This window comes from Bos taurus, chromosome 14 (genome assembly GCF_002263795.3).
Source record: "Bos taurus isolate L1 Dominette 01449 registration number 42190680 breed Hereford chromosome 14, ARS-UCD2.0, whole genome shotgun sequence".
NCBI lineage: Eukaryota > Metazoa > Chordata > Mammalia > Artiodactyla > Bovidae > Bos > Bos taurus.
In genome coordinates this window covers 34,297,580-34,323,535 of record NC_037341.1, presented here as the reverse complement: position 1 = coordinate 34,323,535, position 25,956 = coordinate 34,297,580, and the positions used below count along the sequence as shown (strand labels likewise).

At 44.6% G+C, this 25,956-nt stretch overlaps 1 protein-coding gene and 1 non-coding gene across 3 annotated transcripts in view; one reads left to right on the top strand and one right to left on the bottom strand.

The window, feature by feature from the left end:
* Positions 1-1,760: 1,760 nt before the first annotated feature.
* On the bottom strand, positions 1,761-1,832 carry TRNAR-ACG (transfer RNA arginine (anticodon ACG)). Its single transcript has one exon. It is a non-coding gene; the product is annotated as a tRNA-Arg (tRNA).
* Positions 1,833-16,248: 14,416 nt separating this feature from the next.
* The window catches only part of TRAM1 (translocation associated membrane protein 1), a 33,788-nt gene continuing 24,080 nt past the window's right edge, over positions 16,249-25,956 (top strand). The window contains 1 exon segment of one of the 2 annotated variants that reach the window (NM_001040476.3): positions 16,249-16,586. In NM_001040476.3, the coding sequence (NP_001035566.2) occupies positions 16,464-16,586 (123 nt within the window). In that variant the 5' untranslated portion in view covers positions 16,249-16,463. 2 annotated transcript variants of the gene reach the window in all.

Sequence of the window (25,956 nt, the reverse complement as noted above, 5' to 3'; positions counted from 1 at the left end):
TAACCTGGATGGGATATGGAAAACTGCTTGCTGCTGCTGCTGCTGCTAAGTCGCTTCAGTCGTGTCCGACTCTGTGCGACCCCATAGATGGCAGCCCACCAGGCTCCTCTGTCCCTGGGATTCTCCAGGCAAGAATACTGGAGTGGGTTGCCGTTGCCTTCTCCAATGCATGAAAGTGAAAAATGAAAGTGAAGTCGCTCAGTCCATGGGATTTTCCAGGCAAGAGTACTGGAGTGGGGTGCCGTTGCCTTCTCCAGGAAAACTGCTTAGAGGAGCCTACGCCCAGTCTTGAAAAGTAAGCAGCAATGCAGCCGTGTGACAAATTTAGGGGTATTTTGTACATGAGAGGGCTTCCATGGTGGCTCAGATGGTAGCGTCTGCCTGCAGTGCAGGAGACCCAGGTTCAATCCCTGGGTCAGGAAGATCCCATGGAGAAGGAAATGGCTGTCCACTCCAGTATTCTTGCCTGGAGAATCCCATGGGCAGAGGAACCTGGTGAAGCTACAGTCCATGGGGTCCCATAGAGTCAGACATGACTGAGCAACTAACACTTTGGGACATGAGAAGATTGTTCTAGTTGGAGGAAATAATGTAGGCACGTTAACAGAGCAAAACATCACGTGGCTGGGGAATTAATTTATATGACTACACTACACTGTATAGTGTTGTGGGTTGAGGTCATAAGGATAAAAAGCATCTCATGGGAACACAGAAACTCATAGGAACCAATGTGCTGTCCTCCAGCCACACAGGCTGGAGTATACACAACTTAGCAATTGAAAAGCAGGTGGTGGTCGGGGCCAGGACTAGTATAATTTTGTTGCTTCCTTACCAGAGAGTTTGCCCCCAACCATGATGGTAATTTTGCTCTTCTTGTTTCTGTCACTCCAGTCAATTACTTTACCCTCTATTGAGTACACCCATAGGTTGTGGATTATTCATACCTTCTGCTTACCCATTTCCTAGTTTCTCAAGAGTGTCTACATTCTTCTCATCACCTCTGTCCTTTCTCTGTATATGTTCAGCTTTTGTTTGGAGCCACTGAGTAGCCCTCTAGGTGTCTCAGATTCAGACCACCTCATAGAAGAGGACCTGATTGTTGTAATTAATCTTCCATATCTCTCTTGAAAGCTCTCCTGCCATCCTTATATGTTATCGACCAGACTTTAGGGTAAAATTCTCTAGACCAATCATCTGGGACTAGAAAGGTCCCAGGAAATTTTATTAGAAGCATACTCCATTCATCAGACACAATACACAGAGTAAGCATTCTGAGATGGCCATTTCAGCATCACAGGGAAAGGAGAAAATAGGCCACAGGAGTCTCAAATGTAGTAGAAGACAGAGGAACAGATACAAGAAATATTTGTGAAGAGGAAAAGAACTTAGAGACCCATTAGGTCCTGAGGGATGGGGATCAGGTGGAAAGGAAGAAACCCAGTGGGGCTGGAGGTTTCTGGCCTGGGCAGCTGGCCAGTGGCCAAGTTGATAACCAGGAAGATAGAATACAGGAAATGAAGTAGGTAGAGGGAGGATGGGAGGAACGATGCATTGTACTGTAGGTGTGTCTGAAGTACCAAGGAACATCCAGAGGGAGATTCCGGGTAAGCACTTAGGTATATAGATCATGATCGTGAAGTCGCTCAGTTGTGTCCGACTCTTAGCCACCCCATGGACTGTAGCCTACCAGGCTCCTCTGTCCATGGGATTTTCCAGGCAATAGTACTGGAGTGGATTGCCATTTCCTTCTCCAAGGGATCTTCCCAACCCAGGGATCGAACCTGGGTCTCCCGCATCGTAGACAGACGCTTTACCGTCTGAGCCACCAGGGAAGTCCAGAGCTGGGGCTAAATAGATAAGATATATTCTATTGCAAGTGACAAAACTAGTGTAAGCAAAAAAGGAAGTTAGTTGGCAAATGTAACCAACCTGAGATGGAGGAAGGTGAAGTCAGGCTTGTGAACAAGAGTGAAGAATTGGATCCTATCAGGTCAACCCCAGACACCTCTCTGGTCTTTTATTGTTTTGAGTCCAAGCCTCCATGACAGACTGGCTTCTTCACATGGTGCAGGACATGACTATGGGCAGCTGTGAGCTCTTCACCAGCCGGGAAAGCTGGTTCTTCCAGCTTCAGTTTGGAAACTCCTAGGGGAAGGACTCAATGACTTACACTGGCTCATTACCCATTTGTTAGGCCAGTCCCCACGGTCAAGGAAGCATGAAGTTCTGTTTTGGGCCTGGCTCTGGTCACATGCCACCCCTGTGGTCAGAGAGGACAAGGGCTGTCCTCAGATGGAGAAAAGGGTCAAAGAAGGATTCTTGACCAGTATCAATTCCTTCCTGAATAGCATTTCCTTCTGTCCAGTGTGTATAAAATATCAATAGATAATAAATAAATTATAGCTCTGCAGTAGCTGATGGAATGACTGGGCCAATTCTCTGAAACCCGAATCTTTCCTGACTGCTTCTGGGGGATCTTTTGAGTATTTGTAAGTTATTTGTGAGTATTTTCGTACATCCAGGTTGTCACTTCAAGAAAAAGTAAACTTAATAACCTATATGGGAAACTCATTTGAAAAAGGGTATATGTATGACTGAATCATGTTGCTGTGCATTGGAAACTAACATAACATTGAACTGTACCTCAAGATAAAAAAAAGTAAAGCTGACTAGTAGCAGTGAGGCTAGAATCCTGGAGAAAATGAGAAAAGATTTAAATGCGGGTTTCTCTTAAGTCTACCAGTGCTGGGCTTCTGCACCCGCTTCCTTGCCAGTCTTTCTCTCTCACCAGCACAGTGCATCGCCCTACATCTTGGTACCAGTTTCCAGGCATTATTGGTACAGGAAAATTCATCTGTCTTTCCCATTTGCAGGAAGCTTAAAATACTTGGGTTTGTTAGAAAAAAAGTTCAATATTTGAAATATTGATTGTGAAAGTCTTGGTTCCAGCCACATTGATGCTGGGCCTTTTGAAACATCTGGAAATTAAAGCAGAGAATGCGATGCCAGTAACATACTCATGGATAAACCTAAAGATTGTCAGAGTGAAGTAAGTCAGAAAAACAAATACTGTATTTGTTCACGGTATTGCATGTATGTGGAATCTAGGAAAATAGTATACTTGATCTTATTTGCAAAGCAGAAGTAAAGACACAGTTGTAGAGAACAAAGGTATGGATACCAAGGGGAAAAGGAGTGGAGGGAGGGATTGGGAAATTGGGATTGACATATATATACTATTGATACTGTGTTTAAAATAGATAACCAGTGAGAACCTACTCGGTAGCACAGGCAACTCTACTCAATGCTCTGTGGTAACCTAAATGAGAAGGATATCCAAAAAAGAGGGGATATATGTATACCTGTGGCTGATGCACTTTGCTGTGTGGCAGAAACAACATGGTAAAGCAACTATACTCCAAAAAAATTTAAAAATAAAATTGAAGTGGAAAGTGAAGGAGGGGCCTATATAAGTGTATTTACTTGTGTACACAGACAGTGTCTCTTGGAAAATACCCCCAAGTTTTAAAAAACAGTAACAGTGGTTACCTTCCGAGAGAACATATGGGTAGCTGAGGGTCTGGGTATAGGAATGAAAACAAGGAGAAGCCCTTCAAATCTTCAGGCTGTGGGTGTGTCGGTAGGATTAGGGGGTTAGACTCACTTAGAAGGGAGCATGAATCTAAATGGCACAGGCTTCTTCAACGTAACAGTGGGTTTTAGGACATGATGCCTTCAAATACCTGAGGGAGAAATTTTTTGTGTCCTAGAAGTTTTTAACCAACCATCAATCATGTGCACAGGTAAGGACTCAAGAAGAATGTCTGCCATGCACCTCTCTTTGGGGAATTGCTGGATAATGCACTTCAGAAAAACAAGGGAAAGGAAAGCCCACGATTGAAATAGCAAATCCCACACAGAAAAATGTCAAAAGTGAGTTCTAAGGGAAGGACTCTGCTCTCTCACTGCCAAGAGCTCTGGGTTCGATCCCTGGTCTAGGAACTAAGATCCCACAAGCAGTCCTGTGCCCCCCCCCCCCCACACACACAAAAGTGAATTCTAAGACAAAAGTGTCCCCATACCCTGTAGATTGGAGCAAGAGGAAATGAAGGCTTCAGAGAGAGATGGGGGGCGGGTGGTGTGGAAAATGAAATGTTACATGGGATGCTTGGGGCTTTGGGGAAAAAAGAACTGCTGGTGATCAGACAACAGGTCTAGCTGAGCAACTGAAGCCACAATCAGTTATTAGAAAACTATACTGGGGGTAGGGATGGGGCGGAAATGAGACAATTATTGATTCCAGAAAACAAAAGTGATGCTAGGAAGGAAATAAGTACGAAACACTATCTGACTCTTCAACTTTACATAGGCAATAATGTAAACATTGATTAAAATTGCCTTATACGATAATGGAAGGGAGGAAATGGGAGGTTGAGACTGCTAAATCATCACCTGTGATAATAGAATGTCAATCCTATTATCCACTTCTTCCTTTCAGTGAGACTGACATCTATTCTAATGGCATATGATGCAGCCCATGCTTTTACAATTTTCCCAAGGGTTGAAGAAAATTTTTCACTGAAAGAAGCTCTCTGCTTTTATACCACAGAATTATTCCCAGCCTACTTTGTGGAAGTAGATTAATCCTGCTGCTTTCTCCTGCTTCAGTTTTTAAAAATGGTGAACATATCAATCACAAATGGCATATCTCAAGATTTTATATGTAAACCCAAAACTTTAAGGAATATTTTTAACCATCCATTCTCTTAGTGCAAAAATATGGTCTTGAACCACTTTCATCACTATCAACTGGGGTACTACAGGAGGACAAAGGGGCAACAGAGGATGAGATGGTTGGATGGCATCATCGACTCAGTGGACATGAGTTTGAGCAAACTCCAGGAAATAGTGAAGCGCAGGGAAGCCTGGTGTGCTGCAGTCCATGGGGTCACAAAGAGTTAGACACAACTTAGGGACTGAACAACAACTTTTTACAAATAAGCAAATTTCTGGTCCCTAACCAGATTTATTGAATCAGAATTCCTGAAAAGGACCAAGGAATATAATTTTTCCCATTGACCCATATGGTTCTTTACTCACATGAACAGAATTTAGTTTTATGTCTTGGGGTTTTATTTCTCAAAGTCAGTGTAAGATCCACACATATAAAATCTCGGCCTGTTTTTTTTTTTTTTTTTAATGCTATTGAGGACATTGTGTATTTTATTATTCAGTGTTCTTCAGTGTTCACAGAATGAAATCTCTTTCAGATTTTAGAGCTAGAGAAAAAGTTGTTCTCTTATGAACTGGTCTGTTTCCTTTATTAGTCTGTCTATGTGTGCTTAGTCGCTCAGTTGTGTCCAACTTTTTGGGACCCATGGACCGTAGCCTGCCAGACTCCTCCGTCCATGGAACTCTCCAGGCAAGAATACTGGAGTGGGTAGCCATTCCCTTCTCTGGGGGATCTTCCTGACCCAGGGACAGAACCCAGGTCTCCTGCATAGCTGGCAGATTCTTTACCACCTGAGCCACCAGGGAAGCCGTTTATTAGTCTAAGACTCATCAAATTTGACTGATTATTAGAATCACCTAGGGAACTTTGGGCTGCCCTGGTAGCTCAGACAGTAAAGCATCTGCCTGCAATGTAGGAGACCTGGGTTCGATCCCTGGATCAGGAAGATCCCCTGGAGAAGGAAATGGCAATCCACTCCAGTACTCTTGCCTGGAAAATTCCATGGATGGAGGAGCCTGGTAGGCTCCATGTGATCGCAGAGTCGGACACGACTAAGCAACTTCACTGGTTGCAAGAAAGTGAGACTAAATGAGAGGGAACTTTGAAAACATATATAGCTTCCCAGACCCACCAGAGTCTACAGATTTGGGAGGATCCATAGGATATTAATAATTAACCATGCTTCATACACTCTGCATGGGACAAATATCTTACTTAATTCACCATGTTCACACTTTGCCTTCTTGGAAGCTAGTTTTAAAGCAGTTTTTCTTGGAATTTGGTTTTTTAATATAATCATTGTCCTTTTCTTCCCCTGTTTTATTAATTGTCTCATTTAGTATTTTTTAATGAATTTCAACTTCAGAGGAAATATTTTATAATAATTCTACTCTTTGGACCAGCACATTCCCTGCAATAGCATTTAAGCCTAAAATAAATCACTTGTTAGGATGAAAGACTAAGAGATTGTTTTGAGTTCTTAAAAGTTTCATCATCCAGAGTGTATGGAGACTTCAGGGAAATTACTGTTAGAAAAGTACTCTGAAAACCATTGTGATTAAATGCTGATGCATAATTAAGATACTGATTGCCCCGCTTCAGCCTCTTCAGTACAGGCACTCCCAAGACTCAGTTTGTTGTTCCTCTTTCTTTTCTTCACCACTTCAAAGAGCTAATCCATTTAGTCATGTTAACCATCACCACCAAATATATGCTAGAGCTTGAATCTTTTGCTATTGGCAGGAACTGTTCATGCGGCTGTCTGACCAAGTCCAGACTTCAGTGTGAAGAAATTCCATCCGTCTAAAACTGAACTCTTCTCAGTTCAGAAGAGTTCACAATCTCATATTCCTGATCACCTCCCCTTCCCAAATCACCATCTGGGTTAAATAGCATCACCACTCTCTCATGTCCTCAGCCGAATTTGTCCCTGATTGCTCATATTTCTTTTAATCCCTACACCACTTAGCAAGGGAATATTTACATTATCGTTTGAGGATGTAGCTACCATCTGAAGACCAAAGAAAATGCTGGTGGGTGTGAGAGATGCCCCAGAGTGATAAACTGCTTAGGAAATGAAAGGGGCTTGCTTCACAGGTGTGAATACAGCCTGTCATTTCTCTTACTCGGTCTCAGGGATGTACCCCTATCTCTTTCCTTCCCTGGCCTAGTGCTCATTTCCTGAGTTAAAGCAAACTGCTACTGATTGATTTCCCTGAACGTGGCCTATTCCTGTTTCCATTCATCATGGTAGCGGTGGTGGTTGTAATGGTTTAGGAATATTATTTGTCCAATCAGTTCCTCATCTATAAAGATTGACGGTGGTACCTAATGATGCAACAAGGAGTTGTGAGTATTAAATGTTCATTGTGTTTAGTGCAGTGCTTGGCACCCCATAAAAGTTAGTTGCTATTTATTTTGTTAACAGAACACACTCACATATTCCCTAATGATTTCACTTGGACTCACACCAATTAAGCTCCATAAAGCACCATATTTGCTCTTCAGTAAGATCTTACCATAATTTTACAAGATAAAATGCACATTCTTCATCTTGGGAATTAAAATGTAGTAGTTGTAAAGTCTTATGTTATTTTACTGAGCAGAAGCTTCCTTATTTGAAATAGGGAAAACATTATGTTCCTGGTTGATATGAAGATTAAAATTAATAATGTATATCAACAGTGCTTGGGGGACTGCAAAGAATTATACACATTTTAATTGTTTTCACTTGTGCTGGAAGCTCTGCCTTTGAGCACAAGGGCTGATGCAAACAGGGAAATGGCTCCAAAGCATCTTTGGCCATCACCCCAAGACCTTGGCTCTACTGGGCACCGAGCCATAGACCATTTTTCTGATGGCTACAAGACATCATGTCAGCTCCACCAGTCATGAATTCCCTGAGGCATAAGACCTTCTAATTTTAGAAACAGTTGAGCAAAGTTTTTGGCACGGAACAATGCACTCATTATCTCACACTCCTCAGGTGAACATGAATGACTGAGTGGCCTTCCTGTCAGAGGAGTTACTTGGCAGGTAAGTCTCCAGTTACTTCATGAAACATGCCCCCAGTATTCTGCTGTGACCTCATGTACCAATCTTCTAGGAACCACTTACCAACCGCTGTTTTCCTGTCTGTTCACGAGAACTAAAACCCTTTTGCATAGTACAGTAGTGTGTCTGCATGCTTAGTCCAACCCTTTCCAACCCCATGGACTGTATCGTAGCCTGCCAGGTTCCTCTGTCCATGCAATTCTTCAAGCAAGAATATGGAGCGGGTTGCCATTTCCTTCCTCCAGGGGATCCTTCCGACACAGGGATTGAACCCATGTCTCTCAGGTCTCATGGGATTCTTCTATCAAGTGAGAAGCCCCTGAGACTCTCTTGCTGGTGAAACAAATTCAAAGACCCCTCTTCTGTCTCTGTCTGCTGAGTTTATTTCAGAAATCCACCCTGTGCCCATCTCCAGAATCCTTGGCTATTGCCTCAAACACAAGTCATTTATTCCATTCCATCTATTATTCTCATTCACTCATGTTCATATGCTGTTGGATTTTTCTCCCTTGACCCAGCACCTGCTGCTGTTCCTCTACCTTTAGAACGTTGTTCTCTGGATCACCTATGTTGGTTCATGTTCTTATTTGCCCAACACCCTTCCTCTACACCTTCTAATAATAGATACAAACAGTGGAAACAGTGTCAGACTTTATTTTGGGGGGCTCCAAAATCACTGTAGATGGTGATTGCAGCCATGAAATTAAAAGACGCTTACTCCTTGGAAGGAAAGTTATAACCAACCTAGATAGCATATTCAAAAGCAGAGACATTACTTTGCCAACAAAGGTCCATCTAGTCAAGGCTGTGGTTTTTCCAGTGGTCATGTATGGATGTGAAAGTTGGACTGTGAAGAAAGCTGAGCACAGAAGAATTGATGCTTTTGAACTGTGGTGCTGGAGAAGACTCTTGAGAGTCCCTTGGACTGCAAGGAGATCCAACCAGTCCATTCTGAAGGAGATCAGTCCTGGGTGTTCTTTGGAAGGAATGATGCTAAAGCTGAAACTCCAGTACTTTGGCCACCTCATGGGAAGAGTTGACTCATTGGAAAAGACTCTGATGCTGGGAGGGACTGGGGGCAGGAGGAGAAGGGGACGACAGAGGATGAGATGGTTGGATGGCATCACTGACTCAATGGACATGGGTTTGGGTGGACTCCAGGAGCTGGTGATGGACAGGGAGGCCTGGTGTGCTGCGATTCATGGGGTCGCAAAGAGTCGGACACAACTGAGCGACTGAACTGAACTGAACTGAACTGAACCTATGGGAGAAGCACATGTCCTAGAAATGACCATACAACCAAGCCACCCTAGTCTAGATCTTTTCTTGGGATTGTTCTGATAAAACTTGCAAGGGACCATGTTCTCTGACATGTAAATAAAGTCCATTGACAATAGGGAAAAACGAAGCCAACCTGAAACAAAAGACAGAAAAGAAGATTTATGGGGAGAGGGTCTTGATAAGGTCAAGTGGCTGGTTTTAGTTCCTAAAATCCACAACGTGTCCCAGTTCCCAAAACTTCTTTTGAATCTGTTGAATCTTTTGACTCTTTCTTTTCAGTGCCTTGCAACTAGGAGAGTTATAATATGATGATCTACTTAATTATAAAGAAAACCTCCTACATCCTCCACCACTGCACCAAACATTCCTTTGATGGGTTGCCAAAACTATGTCCTAACCCTCCCCTCAAATCACCAAGCCCTGTTAGTGGGGCTGACAGTCTCCCGTCCCAACCCCTCCAGGGCCACCCTGCTCCTGCCACCATCTTTACTTCCACACTATGGCTGTTATTCCCAACTCATTCCTTCAAAATAGGATTGTAGCTCAGTCTTCCTGGCACTGCCCGCCCTGATCTCACCACTGGAGGAGAACCTCCACTCAGCTCCATGACTGCCTTGTGTCTACTGACCTCTCCTTCTCCCTCCACTTCAGTGTGAAAAGAGATGTCCCCTCCTATAGAAAATTAACCCTCTACCTATGCTCTGGAGGACCCAGACCTTCAAGACCTCAGCCTATCAATATTCCCACCTCTCCCCACTTCCCCAATGTCTTCAACCTCTTCTTCTTTTCCCTTCTCTCATTATCTAAACATGCTCAACTGTCACATCCTTCACAAGCAAACACCAAACCTCCCTTAACCCCCTGTTCTTTAGTGACCTACCCCGCTTTCTCCTCCCCTTCAAAGCTAAACTTCTTGAAACCATTTGAGCTTCCTGTTTCTACTTTTGCACTTTGTGTTCACCACTTTATGAAACCGATCTCTAGTCTATCAGAGAAGCATTAACTTGGGCCCTTGGTGTGCTAAATTAAGTGAAACTAAGTAAAGTGAAGTAAGTTATCGTTTAAAGAGGGATAGAAGGCAATGGCACCCGACTCCAGTACTCTTGCCTGGAAAATCCCATGGGCAGATGAGCCTGGTGGGCTGCAGTCCATGGGGTTGCTAAGAGTCGGACACGACTGAGCGATTTCACTTTCACTTTTCACTTTCATGCATTGGAGAAGGAAATGGCAACCCACCCCAGTGTTCTTGCCTGGAGAATCCCAGGGACAGAGGAGCCTGGTGGGCTGCCGTCTATGGGGTTGCACAGAGTCGGACATAACTGAAGTGACTTAGCAGCAGCAGCAGCAGCAGCAGATGCTCCATCTAGAGTTCCTTAAGCTTCTAGAGGTCAGAAGGTCACAGTTCTACCCTTAGCAGGACCCAAGAGTGGTATGAGTGGGTCAAAGTCTTTTCATTACCAGTCAGCTCTCCCTGCCAATCTTTTCTAAGAGTAAAAACAGCATATTATAAATGTGGTCTATAGTTTCAATAGCAGTAACATTTATACTCAAGAAAATTATATCATTTCCAACTATTAAAGCAGTGATTTTGCTTCCTCATAGAAATACAATTTCTTCCTCACAGTATGAGTGCAATTTTATATTCTTAAAACTTACTGTAAATGATTTGACAATAGCATGTAAACAGATAAATGATATGACCTGCTTTTTTTTATTATTATTATTGAGCTCTGTGTTTCCATCAGAGCCAGTTTCTTCAGTGAGAATCATCACTTTCTGAAAGTTCAAGGTCATCCTGGTAAGTAAAACTCTTGGACTGCTCATATTGAAGTAAGAATGGATCTGTCAGACAAACAGGTTGCCAGCGCTGGGACTTTGGGCAAATTACTTAACCTCTCTGAGCCTCAGTTTCCCCATTTAAAAAATTTAACAACTATTTCATAGGGTTTCTATGAAAACTAAATGATGTAACCTGGAACATAGTAGTCATGCAACAAATATTAGTTTCTCATTTTCCATCCTTCTGTCCCCTAGGAGATGACAAAACCCAACAGTTACATTTTAGTTCTTCCTTTTATTAGACACATGCTTGTTGTACTTACTTTCACATCATCTCAGAACTGTTTTTTCCCCCCTTTTTAATATGTGTCTTGTACAACCAACTAGAAATAACTCTTTGGAGGGCAAAGATCATCCTTCCGTTTCTTCTATATTTTTCATAATTACAGCAACCCCATGCCACAGTTTTTCCTGGACAGACTCAGTTTCAAACAATTTTCTCTTTGTTCTTTTTTAAATTATTAAAAATATCCTGGGGTCCAAGTTACACTTGCCAAAACATCACTTACCCAGAACATAATGCCTGTATATCACTTACCCAGAACATAACACCTGTACACATAGGAGCCAGTACCATGCTGGAGCCATGATGGCTGCCAAAGGTGGACATGCCTGAGCAGTCAGTCTGCTTAAGAGAGGTCTCTAGAGCCCTAAGGGCCTCACAAGACCACTTTCCCCACCACCATGTCCCACCTTCAGAGGATTTCAGGGCAGTCCCCCCTCCCCCCAGTAAGCTTCTGAAGCAGCCCACCCTAAAAAGGAAGCTAAAATTAGAACTGATTCCCCATTATCCCCTAAATGGCCACCTGGGTAATCGCCCATGCAGCAGGATGCTCTCCACCTGAGTCCCCTTGAGGCAAGTCTCCAGCATCAACCACCACCAGGACATCCTCCCCCACGTGGCTTTTCCTCCCCTTATTTGACTTATGCTAACCTCCCCACTCCTCACCCTTCCACTGCATCCCCTGGCAACCCAGCTGTGCCAGATCCTTTACAACTCCCCACCCCCTTTTGCATATTTTCTTCACCCTCTTGCATGGAAACCTGGTGCAGCTTAACTGGAAACAAACCTGCTCTCCCTCCCACACCTTGCCCGCCACAGAGCCGAGGGGAGGAGTGGGTGTTCCCGTGGCCCTCACTACTGCTCACAGATAGCTCTCTGTCATCTCAAAACCCCCACCTCTCTGGAAGCCCATGCCCTCCAACTACACCACCCACTGACCTCCACCCCACCACCATCACCCACTCACCAAGCTCCCAACTCCTCTTCATCCTCTTCCTTCGTGCCAGACGTCAGCACCTGGCTCCTTCACTGGCTCCCTACTGTTCTGCTCCTCAACTCCCTCTTGGTGACAGAACATTCATGAAGTGTATGGAGGGCACCCTCCTCTCCCACTGCCTCACTCATCGCTTCCAACGTGCGCCCCTCCATCCCCTCCAGCCACCCGTGTCCTTCATCATGCCTTTCCTGTCTCATTGCCAATGACCACAGGCCCTCTGGATTCATCATCCCCAGCACCCCACTCTGTGACCATGTCCTGCTCAGCCAACTAGCCCCGCTCCAATCACCTTCCACTCCACGGGCATCTCCAAGTCTGAGACCCCAGTACTGTATCTGGGAATATGGAACCAGCAAGGCATAGATGGCTCACTCAGGAGAGGCCACGATGCAGGGAGTGTCATGAAAGGCCTATGGACAGAGGAGCAGGCTGACTGAGGGAAACAACCGGAGACAGGATGGCTCCTGGGCACTAGGAACAACCTAAAGAGGCAGCGGAGAGGAGGTTCTGAGCCCAGCGAGAGCTAGAATGTGAGAGAGAGGCTGACAGGGCCTGTGGCCTCAGGAGAACATGTTCCCAGCGAGAACCACCACAAGACAAAGAGGGATCTGAGGGAGAATAAACCCCCAACTCCCTTCTGGTTTTGGGCCAGGGCCTTCCACTGGTTGAAGTCAACCAGAAGTGAGAGCACCAGGGAGTCTCGGTGAGGCAGTCTGGAGAGGTTTGCCTTTCACAGCAAAAAAGGATGGAGTGGAGGGTGGAGGGTGGAAGGAGTACAGCTACCTCCTCGCAGCCTGGCCGTATCTGCAATCCCTTTCCCCCTGCCCCTCCATCATGCTGGCCTGGCAACCCCCAGCTCCCTGCCTTCTCCAGAGCTATATCCAAGCAAGGTGAGGGGACTGGAAACAATTGTGGGACTCTGCTTACTAGTCTCACTTTTTAAAAAAATTTATTTACTCTATTTTTTGGCTGTGCTGAGTCTTTGTTGCTGAGTGCAGGCTTTTCTAGATGGGGAAAGGCGAGACTACTCTCTAGTTGCTGTGCTCTGGCTTCTCAGGTCAGTGGCTGCTCTTGATGTGGAGCACCAACTCCAGAGTGCGGGCTCGGTAGTTGTGGGCTTAGTTGCTCCGCCGGCATGCGGGATCTTCCTAGACCAGGGATGGAACCGTTGTCCCCTGCATTGGCAGGCAGATTCTTAACCACTGGATCACCATGAAGTCCAGAGTCTCACTTTAAATATAGGTCCCCAAGTCTCAAGGAGGAACTGCTGTCTGATTACATTCCTCTAATCCATTTGCCCTCCCACAATTTTACCCCATTTCCTCTTCAATCTCCAGTATGCTATACCCACTTCTGATGATTTCATGTCATATTTTACTGAGACAATAGAAGCAACCAGAAGACAACTTCATCTGGCCATTCTTAACCTATCCACAGACTCTGCTCTCCTCTGGTTACTATGGAAACACCATCCCTGTTACCATGGGTCCTCTGCTTGTACACTAGATACCATCACCTCTTCCAGATCTGTAGGAATCTCCTACAGAAGAGACATCTCTAATGGGTCATTCTCTCTGTGTGCAAACATACAACAGATCATATTCAGGAATGAAGTGGGAGTTTGGGATTAGCAGATATAAACTATTACATATAGAATGGATAAGCAGCAAGGTCCTACTGTACAGTACAGGGAAATATATCCTGAGATAAACCATAATGGAAAAGAATATGAAAAATAATATATGAATAACTGAATCATTTTGCCATACAGCAGAAATTACATGACATTGTAACAACTACACTTCAGAAAATTAATTTTTAAGAAATAAATCATATCCAAAAAAAAGCTTTCCCTAGACCCTTCAGCCTCTCTCCAATGCAGGAGACACAGGAGACTCAAGTTCAATCCCTAAGTCGGGAAGATCCCCTGGAGGAGGAAGTGGCAACCTACTCCAGTATTCTTGCCTGGGAAATTTCATGGACAGAGGAGCCTGGAGGGCTACAGTCTGGCAAAGAGTGGGATGTGACTGAGTGTGCACACACAGCTTTCTGTGAAGGAGAAGGGAAATCATGAAAAAATTTTGAAAAATTGTTAGAAGCATCATTTTAATATGAAATTGAAAGGGAATTTGCAAGTAAGTAAAACCTAGATAACATATTGAAAAGCAGAGACATTACTTTGCCAACAAAGGTCCATCTAGTCAAGGCTATGGTTTTTCCAGTGGTCATGTATGGATGCGAGAGTTGGACTGTGAAGAAAGCTGAGTGCTGAAGAATTGATGCTTTTGAACTGTGGTGTTGGAGAAGACTCTTGAGAGTCCCTTGGACTGCAAGGAGATCCAATCAGTCCATTCTAAAGGAGATCAGCCCTGGGTGATCTTTGGAAGGAATGATGCTAAAGCTGAAACTCCAGTACTTTCGCCACCTCCTGCGAAGAGTTGACTCACTGGAAAAGACTGACGCTGGGAGGGATTGGGGGCAGGAGGAGAAGGGGACGAAAGAGGATGAGATGGCTGGATGGCATCACTGACTCGATGGACATGAGTCTGAGTGAACTCCGGGAGTTGGTGATGGACAGGGAGGCCTGGCGTGCTGCGATTCATGGGGTGGCAAAGAGTCGGACACGACTGAGAGACTGAACTGAACTGAACTGAAAACTAGTAATTGTTTGATCAGAAAGTAGGAAAATAATAATAGTTAACATTCATACCTAACTCTCTATTAAGCACTTTCTTTGAATCATCTCATTTAATTGCCAAAATAGGTACAATTCTTTTTTATTGATGATATCCACATGGTTTGCTCCTTCACCTCTTCATCAGGCAAATGTAATTTCCCATTTTCCCTAGTCCCCTTTCTTTCTTTTTCTCCAGAACTCTCATCTCAATTTAAGATATGTTTTACCTTTTAAATCTTGTGTAAAGACCCTCTTCACATACTAGAATGAAAGCCTGTAAGAATAGGTTCAACTGTATTTTTCCTTCAGTTCTTTATCCTCAGTGCTTAGCATAGAGTAGATAACCAATAAAATTTTTGAATACTTAAATAAATGAGGAATTGAATTTCATGGAGATGAAGTAACTTGTCCATGATCATACAGGTAATAAGTGATCAGAATTCTGATTTTAAAACCCATGTTCTTAAACCATTAAGGGATTCACCAGAGTTGTAATATTGTAGGCTAGAGATGAGTCCCCTCCTGAGGCTGCAGCAGTGATAAATGGGGAGAGGGACTGAATGGCCTGGGTGTGGCAATAGGCTGTATATGAAGGACGCTGAAAGAGATCACTCCAGGATGACTTGATTTCTAGATTTGGCAAATGCGTAGACAGTGACACAGTCCATCGGGAGAAAGTATACCAGAAGTCTTATATTGGGTAGAAGTATGAGAAAGGAGGACATGTCTAATCCATAAACTTTTAAAAACCATCTTGTTGATTACCAAGAAGTGTTGTTAAAAAGTAAGAAGCCAGTAAACCCAAGCTGATCTCTTCAGACATCGTTGGGGTATGGGAATGGACAGGTGAGACCAAATAGTTATTCTTTTTTAAAAACTAGCTCAAGGCTACAAAGAACAATAAAAAGTCCTCAGGTGGTTAATAATAATTCTGAAGTTAACTTTTAAGGCAAATGCGAACACCAAAGAATGGCCCTATCCTTATGTAGTTAAGTTGTAGTCATGTAGGTAGCAAGATTATCTTGCTGGTGGCACTGGCTTTCAAGAAGAGACAATCAACGTGGAAGCAGGCACTGACACCCAAGCCTAGTGTGGCCAGGAGGGCAGGGGGAAACGCTTACAGCAGTGCACACCGTAGCACGTGGTCGCCCTCGGACCTCGGCGCGGAATCAGCCTGTTAAAGGGGCACAGGGAACTCGCGCCTCAAACGACTCCCAACCCCCGCCCCGGCGCGGAGCCGGCGGGGCACCGCTCAGGTTCCTTCCACCAGCCGGGCCGCGGGCGGACAGCCTCCAGTCCCTAGGCGGCGCTGTGGGCTCGCAAGAGCGGCCGCGGCACTAGAGAGCGCCGTCCCTCCCAATGCGCATGCTCGCTTCCGCCGTGGGCTCGCCTTTTTTTTTTTTTTTTTTCGGGTGGCCCAGGCGGCTGCGTACTGGCTGTGGGATGGGAAGTGAAGCCCCAGCGAGCGGCAGCGGCGGGGCTGTGAGGTGCAGCCAGAGGGAGGCGGCGGCGGCGGCGGCGGCGGCGGCGGAGAGTCGGTGAGCAGCTGGGAAAGCGGAGCCGGGGCGGAGCACCTGCAGGCACGGGCGGCGGCTTCACCATGGCGATTCGCAAGAAGAGCAGCAAGAACCCCCCGGTCCTGAGCCACGAATTCGTCCTGCAGAATCACGCGGACATCGTCTCCTGTGTGGCGATGGTCTTCCTGCTGGGGCTCATGTTCGAGGTGAGCCCAGCCCGCCCCGCCGCCGGCCCGGGCTTCCAGCTCAGCCCCTCGGTCCGGGACCGCGGGGGGGCCCTGGCCGGGGCAGGGGGGAGGTGCCGGCCCCTCGGCCCCCTAAGAGCGGGCCCGCCCCGCCCGGCGCTGGCCTGGGGCTGCGGAGCCCCGGGGGCCTGGCCGCCGCCCGCTCGCAGGGGCCGGGGCCGCCGCGTCGCCCCCTCCCGCCGGCCGCGCAGTTCCTGGTTCCCGCGAAGGGTTACGTGGCAGCCGGCGAGGGGCCGGCGGGCTGCGGGGGCGGCCCCTGCGCGCCGAGCTGGCTGTGGGCAGTGGGCGGGCTGGGGAATGGCCGGCCAGCCGGCCAGGCCGCTGGGGGCCGGGGAGACCCGGGGGCCGCGGCCTCGCGGGGTTTGGGGGGCAAACCGACGGAGCCGGGCGCCGGCTGCCCGCTGGAAGGGCGGTGGCCACACGGGGCAGCGAGCGATCGCCGCAGGATCACCCACCCGATTGTTAAGAACTTCAGTCTCCCAAACTGGTATTGTTACCAGTGATCGAACTTTTTTTTTTTTTTTTTTCCCGCCCCGCGCTTACTCTCTCCTTAAAGAAACAAGGTCTGATACAGAAATCGGGGTACAGAGCAGCAGTGCCGAGGAGTCGAATAATTTTCTTTTTGTTTCTTGAAGTAGGAGAGGATGGAAATGTCAGGAGTGTGTAAATTCTCTTCCCACGTAGCGCGTATCATGATGACTTACTTAACAGCTGTTGAATGTGGGTAATAAACTTTGCCAGGTGAACGGGTAACATCCTACGGCTTCCTTCCCCTCGCTCCCCAAAACACACGCCCGTTCCTTATCCTCTTTACCTTTTTCACTTTTTCTCTGTAGCTCCAGAGCCCCCACCAAATACACTCATCATTTTACCTATTTATTGTCTCCCTCCTGGAATGTAACCTCAGTGAAGGCACAGGTTTTTTTTGTTTTGTTTTTCTTAATTTCCAGCGCCTAGAATATATCCCGGCATTTAAGAAGTGCTTACAAAATACTTGTTTAATGAGTGACATTAAGAATTCTTGACTACTGGGTAGCTCAGGGAGCCCTACCCAGTGCTCTGCTGCTGCTGCTAACTCGCTTCAGTCGTGTCCGACTCTGTGCGACCCCATAGACGGCAGTCCACCAGGCTCCCCTGTCCCTGGGATTCTCCAGGCAGGAGCACTGGAGTGGGCTGCCATCTCCTTCTCCAGTGCCTGAAAGCGAAAAGTGAAAGTGAAGTCGCTCAGTCGTGTCCGACTCTTCACGACCCCATGGACTAGAGCCTACCAGGCTCCTCCGTCCATGGGATTTTTCAGGCAAGAGTCCTGGAGTGGGGTGCCATTGCCTTCTCCCACTCTATGGTTACCTAAATGAGAAAGAAATCCAAAAAAAGGTGATGTATGGGTGTGTATAGTTGACTCACTTTACCAATACAGTAGAAAGTAACACAACATTGTTAGACAGCTATGCTCCAATAAAAATGTTAGCAAAATATAGACAGAGCAGTAAAGAGTTTCATATGCAGTTCAGTGTGAACAGTATCCAATAAAAGACAAGAAATCCTGCTTCCAACTCACAAATAATTAAATTAACAGTAGTTAAATAAAAAAAAAAACTCTTTAAGAAAAACTAGTGGAATGAGACTGCCAGTGACCAAAAGATGACTAAATTGTTAAAATAGAGCCTGTGTGGCTCTTTTAAATGTTATTATTAGAAATTGAATATTTTAATACTTAAAATATTTTCAGACTTACTGCTCATCTTCAAATGGGCTTTTTCTTGATCTAGATATAGTTTGTTTGTTTTTTTAATTCTTGATAGTGTCATTTTTGCCCACTTAGTCCACAGTTAAGGAGGCAGTGAGTATTCCTAAATGGGGAGGTAGAAGGGAATGAACATGTCATACAGTTCATTTCAGGCTGGGCCTGTGCTACTTACCACCTGAATGACCTAGGGGTAAGCCTCAGTTTTTCTTCTGTGTATAAGGAAATACCACGTGTGCTCTTCTCACCGCCATTGTTTGCAAGGATCAGATAGCCTGGTATGAAGGCATCTCATGGTTTAGAAAGTACTGTATGAATATGTATGATATTAAAAATGCAACGCTAAACGTTTGTACTCACTTTCTGAATATTATACTTACATATATATACCTTCTGCTTTGGTATTATATTGAACAGTTTTGTAAGACTTGCCATAACCCATCTCCACATGGTAAAAATTCCTGACTTTGAAGATAAAATTTAGGAGTAATATTATCTGCAAAATGTATTTGCAGTGCTTTGAATGAAATGGAATATAAATCAGAAATGCTGACACTAAGAAATTTTTGACTTTGTTTTTATGTAAACTTTTTTCTCTTACCACATTTCTAGGGAAGTTCACCACCTGTTAACTTCCTCACGTCAATGATTTTTTTTTTTTAACAGTGAAGGGATTTTCACCTTTACATCTGTAAAATTTATCAATTTAAATAGACTCAACAAAGATCTAAATAGAAGTTTTTAAAGTCAGTGCAAAAAAGAATGTTGAAGTAGTATACAGAAGAAAGTTCATGCATGTCCCATGACTTTTTTCTTGCCATATGTTAAAGTTTTAGGATTTAAAAGAGTGTTATCTACACATGGGAAAAAAATTTACTGGTTCGTTTTGCTGCTTTAAAAATAATTGCTGATGAATCTCACCATTAACGTAGTTATTGAATGATGGTATCTGTGCTAGAATAATAGAGAAGTTGATATTTTTGCAACAGAACTGTTAGCCTTTTGTGTAAATATATTGAGAAAATGTCAGAGGATTTATGGTGAAATTGACAAAGCAGTAATAGATTCTGTATTACTAGCCAAAATGAAGACTCAGTATAAACGCTGAAGCTAAAGGGAGTTAGGTAGGGCTTGACTGCTTGCTAACTTGGTAACCTAGGGCATGTCATTTAACTTCTTGAACTTGTTTCCTTTTCTGTAAGATAGGGCTCATTGGATTACTCTGAGAATTAAATTAATTTGTATAATTCATAGTTGAAAGTTTAGCTTACAGGAGACATGCCATAAATGATAGCTCATTATTCCTTAGGTATTTATCAAGGTCAAACAATAGAAGACAGATTTTTTATGTGAGAGAAGGTTCTAACAGCATCTAAAGAGTTGTAAATACCAACCTGCCAATGCAGAATACGCAGGAGACTCAGGTTCGATCCCTGGGTTGGGAAGATTCCCCTGGATTAGGAAATGGCAACCCACTCCAGTATTCTTGCCTGGAAAATCATGGACATAGGAGCCTGGCGAGCTACAGTCCATGGGGTCACAAAGAGTCAGACACGACTGAGCACACACATGCATTCTTGATAAAGCAATAGTTTGGGGGAAATGGAAGACTTTAATTTACAAGGAACTTTGTGTTCTCAGAAATTGCTGTGAGTTTTGAAATTACGTGTTTTTTAGTATAGTCAGTTTCTGTCCACATACTGCAAATCGTGGTGTATAATTCATGACTTCATATTGGAGTGAGGAAAATTTAATAGTTAGAAGATGTAAGGATACTTGAGAAGCTTTCCAAAAGCGAGGATGCAGAAGAGGAGTTAAGAGTCTCTACGAGGAAGATCTACTGGAAGGGAGTTACTTTACACATACTCAGGAGTGCAGGTTGTTCTTGCCATGCCAGGTTAGGGGGACCTTTATAATTGCAAGTATCATGGAACAGACTTGGAGGTTTGTTTTATTTTTAAGTGTGGCTTGTCTTAATGCCACCATTTTCTTTCCTTTTTTTTTTAAGAACTTAATTTTATATGTCAATGAGGAAGTGGGATTTAATATTCAGAAACTGCCTTTATCTCTAAGGCATCCAGTCCGTGTAGTAGTCACTCTTTCCTCTAGCAAATACAGTGTAGTTAACATTTCTGTATGACAAGCTGCCAAGCCCCGCTGGTGGCCGTGAAAGAAATATTATGATATTCAGGATAATTCTAATCAGTGCTGAGTTAAATAATTCATTAAGCATCATGGTAACCTGTTGAAGATATATCTGAATAAGTCTCATATTTTTCTTATAAATGGAGAGCAGTATTTCAAATGTCCCAAGTTGTCATAAACTCGGTTATTTTTACTTTTGAATGCATTATATATTTCTTGTGTGTGCATGCTCAGCGTGTCAGACTGTAGTGCTCCAGGCTCCTCTGTTCATGGGATTTTCCAGACAAGAATACTGGAGCCAGTTGCCATTTCCTCCTCCAGGGGATCTTCCCGACCCAAGGACTGAACCCTTGTCTCTTGCATCTTATGCATTGACAGGAGGATTCTTCACCACTGCGCCACCTGGGCAGCCCATGTATTTCTGTAGCATATTTTATTCCAACTAATTTGTCTTATTATTGATCAACTGTAATATTAGTTAACTAAAACACTGTTGGCTGGGATATGACACTTAGGAGGCCTGGAAATGGCTAAAAGCACGATTATTGGTTTAATTTTTCTTCTTTTTTTAAAAAAAATTTCCTATAAACTTTGTAGGGTGTGTGGTTTGTATTTTTCTTCTTATTATTCTACATACTGTCACATGCTAAGCTAGCTGGAAGCCAGATTTTAATTTTATTTGGAAGCCTAGCATGAAAGGATAATCTAATTTTTGTTGCTTTGGGAATTTGATATTAAATTTATCTTTGAAGAATTTCCCTTGTCATTTGTTTAAAAAAACTTAGAAGTTTTTTCAGCTACAGTAGTGATGCCCTCATATTTTAAACTAGAAACAGGGATACAAAGTATGTTTGTGTGTTTGTATATGAAATCTAAACAAGATATTAAAGCATTAAATTTAGTCATCAACTTTATTTAAAAGAATTGCAGAAAAGCAGTGTTACCCTGGAAACACATGTCATCGCTCTGCTGTAGTGTATTCGTGTGAATGACCTAGAATGTAATACAGAAAAGCCTTACTGGCCTCTTCTAGTCAAGTGGCTTTCTGTATCTACCTAGCACAGCAACTCGCTGGAGGGGCCTTACCCTGACTTCCTCTCACAGGCCTGTAATACTCCAGGATAGCAGAGCCCCCCTACAACCTGTGCGTTGTGCATCTCCCCACCTCTGCTGCTCACCTGCTGGCTCTCCGTCTAGTCCAGACTTTGGTGGGGCCTTGTCCCCTTTCCTTTTCTTCAGTATAGTGGCCTCTCGTTGCTTTGCTCTTCTCCCTGCAGACTTCACTGTTCACACTCTCCCCAGGCCCTCAGCTCCCTTTCCCTCTTGGTCTTTCTCCCTGTTTGACCTATACATATCCAGCCGTGGTTCCAGCCTGGCACCTGCCTTTTCCCTCCCTCCCCATTTGTGGATTGCTCAGGGTTGTCAGAGAAAGTCGTGGACTCAGGCTGCTAGATAATATTACAAGTCAAAGGTTTCTGACCTCAGACAAGAGTAATACTCAGGGATCTTTTTACTTCTCCCTGGCCAGCTCCTTTCACTAAAGGAGCTATAAAAATACTCATTGGATTCCCCAGCTGTGCTTAACGGATAACATTGCTTCCCCTCCACGCCATAGAGAATTTCTTCAGTTTCTTGTCTTTGGAATTTATCTGTCCCGTCTTTACCTTCTGCTTAGTGTAAGAGGAAAACAGTTCAAGATTAACCTTTAGCTGAAGTACTTTGGCCACCTGATGCGAAGAGCCCACTCATTAGAAAAGACCCTGATGCTAGGAAATATTGAGGGAAAGAGGAGAAGGGGACAATAGAGGATGAGATGGTTGGATGGGATCGCTGACTCAATGGACAAGAGTCTGAGCAAACTCCAGGAGATAGTGAAGGACAGGGAAGTCTGGCATGCTGAAGTCCATGGGGTTGTGGAGTCGCTCATGACTTAATGACTGAACAACAGCAGCTATCCTTGTGTTTCATTCCCTACCAGATCCTTCTGTCCATTATGCCCTTACATGTTAAATTCTCCCTAGCCCCTTTCCTGACCACCCTCACACCAGCTCAGTCCCTCCCATCATAAAACAACATAAGCCTTGACCTGGTTTCTCTCATGGGAACCCCTGTGTTCTTTCCTTTTGGGCTCTCCACACCCCTGTCATGTGCCTTTCGCTCACTCTCTGTTGGAATCACTCAAAAGCTGTGACCACTGATGACTTCTTAAATTGTCCAGTCCACTGTCCTCTTTTCCTAACACATCTCTGTTGAAGCTTTGGCTTTATTGTCCACACCATCCTGAAATGTTTCCCCTCTGGCTTTTGGGGTATCCAGCTCTCTTCATTCTCTACTGTTTCTCTCTGATCATTTCTTGTTATTTCCCCACCAGCCTTTCTCTGACCTCTCCATGGTTCTGATTTGTCCTGCTTATCAAGTCCTGTACACTCTCTACAGAGGACTTACGTATCTCCACAGCCTCCACTGTGTACTGTCTGTTCTCTATAAAGAGAGACGTCCAAAAATCCTTGAGCCTGGCCCTCCCTGCGGAGCTCCAGGAGCGGGCCTCACCTGCCTGTTGGTCTTTCCACCTGCACATCTCAAAGAAATCTAAGTTTACTGAAAACTCCTCTTTCCCTAAAACCTGTTGTTCCTCCTGTATTCCCCATTTTTATTAATAGTATTGTTTTTCACCTACTTGTTGAAGCATCAGTACATGATCTCTGATTCTTCCCTCCTGCTTAACAAACTTTCAGTCAGTTCAGTCACTCAGTCGTGTCCGACTCTCTGTGACCACATGAACTGCAGCACGCCAGGCCTCCCTGTCCATCACCAACTCCCGGAGCTTACCCAAACTCATGTGGATTGAGTCGGTGATAGCATCCAACCATCTCATCCTCTGTCGTCCCCCTCTCCTGCCCTCAGTCTTTCCCAGCATCAGGGTCTTTTCAAATGAGTCAGCTCTTCACATCAGGTGGCCAAAGTATTGGAGTTTCAGCTTCAACATCACTCCTTCCAATGAACACCCAGGACCGATCTCCTTTAGGATAGACTGGTTGGATTTCTTGCAGTCCAAGGAACTCTCAAGAGTCTTCTCCAACACCACAGTTCAAAAGTATCAATTCTTGGGCACTCAGCTTTCTTTATAGTCCAACTCTCACGTCCATACATGACCACTGGAAAAACCATAGCCTTGACTAGACGGACCTTTGTTGGCAAAGTAATGTCTCTGCTTTTTAATATGCTATCTAGGTTGGTCTTAACTTTCCTTCCAAGGAGTAAGCGTCTTAATTTCATGGCTGCAATCACTATCTGCAGTGATTTTGGAGCCCCAAAAAATAAACTCAGCCACTATTTCCACTGTTCCCCATCTGTTTGCCATGAAGTGATGGGACTGGATGCCATTATCTTCGTTTTCTGAATGTTGAGCTTTAAGCCAACTTTTTCACTCTCCTCTTTCACTTTCATCAAGAGGCTCTTTAGTTCTTCTTCGCTTTCTGCCATAATGGTGGTGTCATCTGCATATCTGAGGTTATTGATATTTCTCCGGGCAATCTTTTTTTTTTTTTGGAGGCTAATTACTTTACAATATTGTATTGGTTTTGCCATACATTGACATGAATCCGCCACGGGTGTACATGTGTTCCCCATCCTGAACCCCCCTCCTACCTCCCGCCCCATCCCATCCCTCTGGGTCATCCCAGTGCACCAGCCCCGAGCACCCGGTATTATGCATCGAACCTGGACTGGCGATCCGTTTCACATATGATAATATACATATTTCAATGCCATTCTCCCAAACCATCTCCCAGCAATCTTGATTCCAGCTTGTGCTTCATCCAGCCCAGCATTTCTCATGATGTCCTCTGCATAGAAGTTAAATAAGCAGGGTGACAATATGCAGCCTTGACGGACTCCTTTTCCTATTTGGAATCAGTCTGTTGTTCCATGTCCAGTTCTAACTGTTGCTTCCTGACCTGCATACAGATTTCTCAAGAGGCAGGTCAGGTGATCTGGTATTCCCATCTCTCAGAATTTTCCACAGTTTATTGTGATACACACAGTCAAAGGCTTTGGCATAGTCAATAAAGCAGAAATAGATGTTTTTCTGGAACTCTCTTGCTTTTTCTATGATCCAGCAGATGTTGGCAATTTGATCTTTGGTTTCTCTGCCTTTTCTAAAACCAGCTTGAACATCAAGAAGTTCACGGTACACATATTGCTGAAGCCTGGCTTGGAGAAATTTGAGCCTTACTTAACTAGAATGTGAGATGAGTGCAGTTCTTTGGCATTGCCTTTCTTTGGGATTGGAATGAAAACTGACCTTTTCCAGTCCTGTGGCCACTGCTGAGTTTTCCAAATTTGCTGACATATTGAGTGTAGCACTTTCACAGCATCATCAAATCTTTTAGGATTTGAAATAGCTCAAATGGAATTCCATCACTTCCACTAACCTTATTCTGCCTCAAAAGTTCCACCTCTCTTCTACCACCGCTGCCTTAGTTCAAGCCTTATTAGCTTTCATGGGGTTTCTCTCATACTTGACTTGCCTCCTTGCTCCAATTTATTTTTGTCTGATATTTATTTAGTAATGTTGATCAATCACTGAATAAATGCCACACACCCTGCTGGACTTTGAGCTTCTAGTGATGAACAGAAATCAGCATAGTCCTGGCTTTTACAGAGGTTACTGTGATGGGTAACAGCAGTATGAATATCACCATGCCCAGAGTGTGCATTTTGTAAGAATGGAACCCAGGTCTCTGAGGCCGTCTAACAAAGGAAATGACCTATCCTAAAAGGCAGGGAAGGCTTCCTTGAAACGGTGTAGTTGACCTGAGATCCCGATTGGAGAGGTTTTCCAGCAGTGTTTCAGATGTGCACAGAGCCCTGGGTGGGAGGAGTGCAGGAGGCAGGGCCAGACCCTGGAGTTTGTTCTCATCCTGCAAAGAATGGGACTCAACTGGAGGACCTTCGGGGGTGGGTAGAGGAAGGGTGGGTGAGCCTGGGGAGTGTGATCACCTGATGGAGGGCAAGATTCTGGTTGCCAGCTGGAGTGTGGATCTGAGGGTGACTTGGGGGGCCAGCGCTGGGCCACAGTCAGCTGTCTCTCTAAACACCAGTAACTCCCTCTCCTCAAATTGTCTGGTCAGGCTAAAATAAAGTCTACACTACTTAGATCAGCACACTAGGCCCTTCCTCATGTCCACCTGTTACGCCTGACCTCCTGGTTCCAGCTTCTTGACCTTTGCGCTTCCCTTTTTCCTACCTGGGCTGTCCTTTCCATCCCCTGAGAGGGAAGTTTTCTTTGCCAGCATGAGCTGCTCAGGCACCACATCTCCTGCAGAGCCTTTCCTCACCTCCAGAAGAAAACAGAACCTCACTCCTCACCCCAGGAAGAAATCAAAAACAAAAAAAAAATGCATTGTTTCTCCTCAGTTCCTGTTGGCTCTGATTCTTTGG